Genomic DNA, 2711 nt, shown 5'->3' with positions numbered 1-2711 from the left:
CACAGGGACAAGAGTTTATTGCAACATTCAAGGTACTGTACAGTGCTATAAATATATGTAATACTGAAATATTTACACCAAAATAATGCATTCTACATCAGCAAGCATCAAACACAAAACCAAACATCCTTCAGGCTAAATGAGATAAGAATACCTGACAGATGAACACAACACAACACAGAGCAGGAAGAGAAGCAGGCAGCTAACTGAGAGACTGATAGGGCCCATGCCTCATCAGACATTCGGGCAGGAGTCAGTCCTTACAAATACACTCTGACCACTTCACTTTCCCCTCAAGTTACGCCTGAAGAGTGGCGCTCACTAAAGGGGTTTGGAGGAAGCAAGTTGTCAATCCCACTACCAGCAAGCAACTGGCAGATACAACTCTCAAGAATTTATCTAAGCTCACAGTGGGCCTTCAGACTGAGATGACGGACAGTATTAATGCTCCGGGGCACAGCGGTGGGTGGGTGGGGGAATCACTTCGGGGTGTGCCAGGGTATTGGGGGCGGGGGGTGTTGGTGGTGGTGAGGGAGTGGAGAGAGGATCACTGCTCTGTAACTCTGGGCTTTGAGGGGTCTCTGGGCTTTCCCACTGAAGTAAGGTGGTGTGTTTGAAATGAGTGGGCTGCAGTTGTGAGGAACACGCAATAGTTTTTGAACAACAGGAGGACGAGGTTTGGTAGGTGGTCTACTCACAGGGAGACCGGCGAGAAGATGGTATTCCCCCCATCTCGGCCCCTCCCCCTCACCAGCGATTAGTGCGGCACTGGGTGGGTGAGGGGGTGGTGTGGTCCAAAGTTGAGTCAATTCTGAACTCCTCTCTGGGTGCTTTATAACCAAGTGGCAGTGTTTGGATATGCCAGTGACAGAAAGAGAGAGACAGCTATGTGCAGTTGGGGTGTTATGAGTGTTGAGGGGTGGCAGCCTGTTTCCCAGGACATTGCTGGAAGGTCAGAAGCCTTCTGTGTCTCCCACAGGCCAGTTGCTGGCCCTCAACTCTCCCTCTAACCCAGTGGCCTGGGGTCCCATAGACTCTGTCCAGGGGGCGATGTCAGGCCATTACATGTTGGAGCTGCAGTGAGTTTGGGACGGCTTAACTCTCTGATGGGACAAAGAGAGTGGAATGAAAGAAAGCACAGTCTCTACATCTCAACTCTTTATAATGAACACAGAGTGGGTACAACAAAAACAACTTGGGGTTGGTCTGTACATCAGCGGAGGTTCACTCTTCTCGGGAACCTCTGCAAGTGTCTCCAGTGCAGGGCTGCTTCCTGTGGGCAAATCCAGTGGAAGATTCCTCCTCAGTGGCCAAATCCCTTTTAGGAAGCAGTTCCTGAATCTGCTAGTTTACAGTGAATTCAGCAGAAGGTAACTGAGCAGTCAATTCCAAGGGATTCCAGTGAAAGACCAATCCACACAGGGTCAACTCTGCAGCAAACAGTGACTTGGTGAACATGACTGAGGTGAACGGATAGTGATTTAAATGTGGCATCCCGAGCGGGCTCATTCGCAGTGAATCCAGTGTTGAAGTGGCCTCATTTCATATTGTCAATCCAACTTGAATGGGTGGAACAACAAGAACAAAGTGACCTCAAGTGGGAAAATTCACATTGTCGTCATTCTCAGTGGGAGAACATGCAGTGAATCCAGTGTACAAGTGGTCCTTGGCAGGAGGATACACGGCAAATCCAGTGCAGGAGTGGTTCTCGATGGGAAGAATGGGAAGATATATGGTGAATCCAGTGCAGAAGTGGCCCCGGACAGGAGTACATGCAGCGAATCCAGTGCAGAAGTCCTTGAGAGGAAATAACGTAGCAAATGAAGAAATGGTCCTTGATGGGTAAAATTCAGTGAATCCAGCAGAGAGAGGGTCCCTCAGTGAGTGAATATTCATCAAATTCAGTGCTAGAGTGGTCCTTGATGCATAACTGTGGATCAGCAATCCTCAACGAGCCAATATCCAGTGAAGTGGTGCCTGTTCAGTGAATGAAATTCATCCAGTGCAAGATGGCCTTCAACGAACACAGAGGCAGCGAATCCAGTGCAGAAGTGGTCAATCAGTGGAGCTGCAGTGAATCCAGTGCAGGCACAGCCCTCAGTAAATGGGTTTGCAGTGAATCCAGTGTAGAACCAATGAAGCTTACATTTGAAGTAAGTTTCATGTTGCAGTCTTAAGTCAGCTGACAGAAGGCGAGGACCCCTGACATGGTCAGTTAATCAGACAAGCCTCGAGCAAATGTGATGGTTTAAGAACAAGCACAAGCTGAGCAGTCATTATTTGTAATGAGCCTGTCTGACTGGAGCTGCAGCATTGCAGAGATAGGTGGACACAGCCAGCTGGCGGGTGGGGCCATGAGATGGAGTGTTTATTTTGGAGAGGAGAATGAAGGGGGATGAAAAGGGGCTGATGTCTTACCGCGCTGGAGTCACCTTGTTCTTGCTCTCCATTTCCTTCCCTCGTACTGCGGCCATGTAGGAGAACAGACATAGCACAGAGTAACAGATTTCGTGAGCCTGAAACCAGAGAACGATGGGCCAATTAGCAACTGGAATGGCACACTCATTAACTCAGCAGGGACATGCCAGAAAATGGACACCAGCAGAACCCTCCTGCCCAGAATCTGACCCAGCTGCTGTTTGTTTCTAGTTCCGCACCGGGACATGAGCAGAGAGCCCACACACCACACCGGGACGTGAGCAGAGAGCCCA

At 49.5% G+C, this 2711-nt stretch overlaps 1 protein-coding gene across 1 annotated transcript in view; it reads right to left on the bottom strand.

The window, feature by feature from the left end:
- The window catches only part of madd (MAP-kinase activating death domain), a 224082-nt gene continuing 221371 nt past the window's right edge, over positions 1 to 2711 (bottom strand). Inside the window, exon 33 of the mRNA XM_048607272.1 lies at positions 1 to 2516. Coding sequence (XP_048463229.1) covers positions 2415 to 2516 — 102 coding nt within the window. The 3' untranslated portion in view covers positions 1 to 2414. The remainder of the gene's footprint in view (positions 2517 to 2711) is intronic.

The sequence above is a fragment of the Rhincodon typus genome, chromosome 17 (genome assembly GCF_021869965.1).
Source record: "Rhincodon typus isolate 14 chromosome 17, sRhiTyp1.1, whole genome shotgun sequence".
Taxonomy (NCBI): Eukaryota; Metazoa; Chordata; class Chondrichthyes; order Orectolobiformes; family Rhincodontidae; genus Rhincodon; species Rhincodon typus.
The sequence above is the reverse complement of the archived record's forward strand: the minus strand, read 5'-3'. Positions and strand labels throughout refer to the sequence as shown.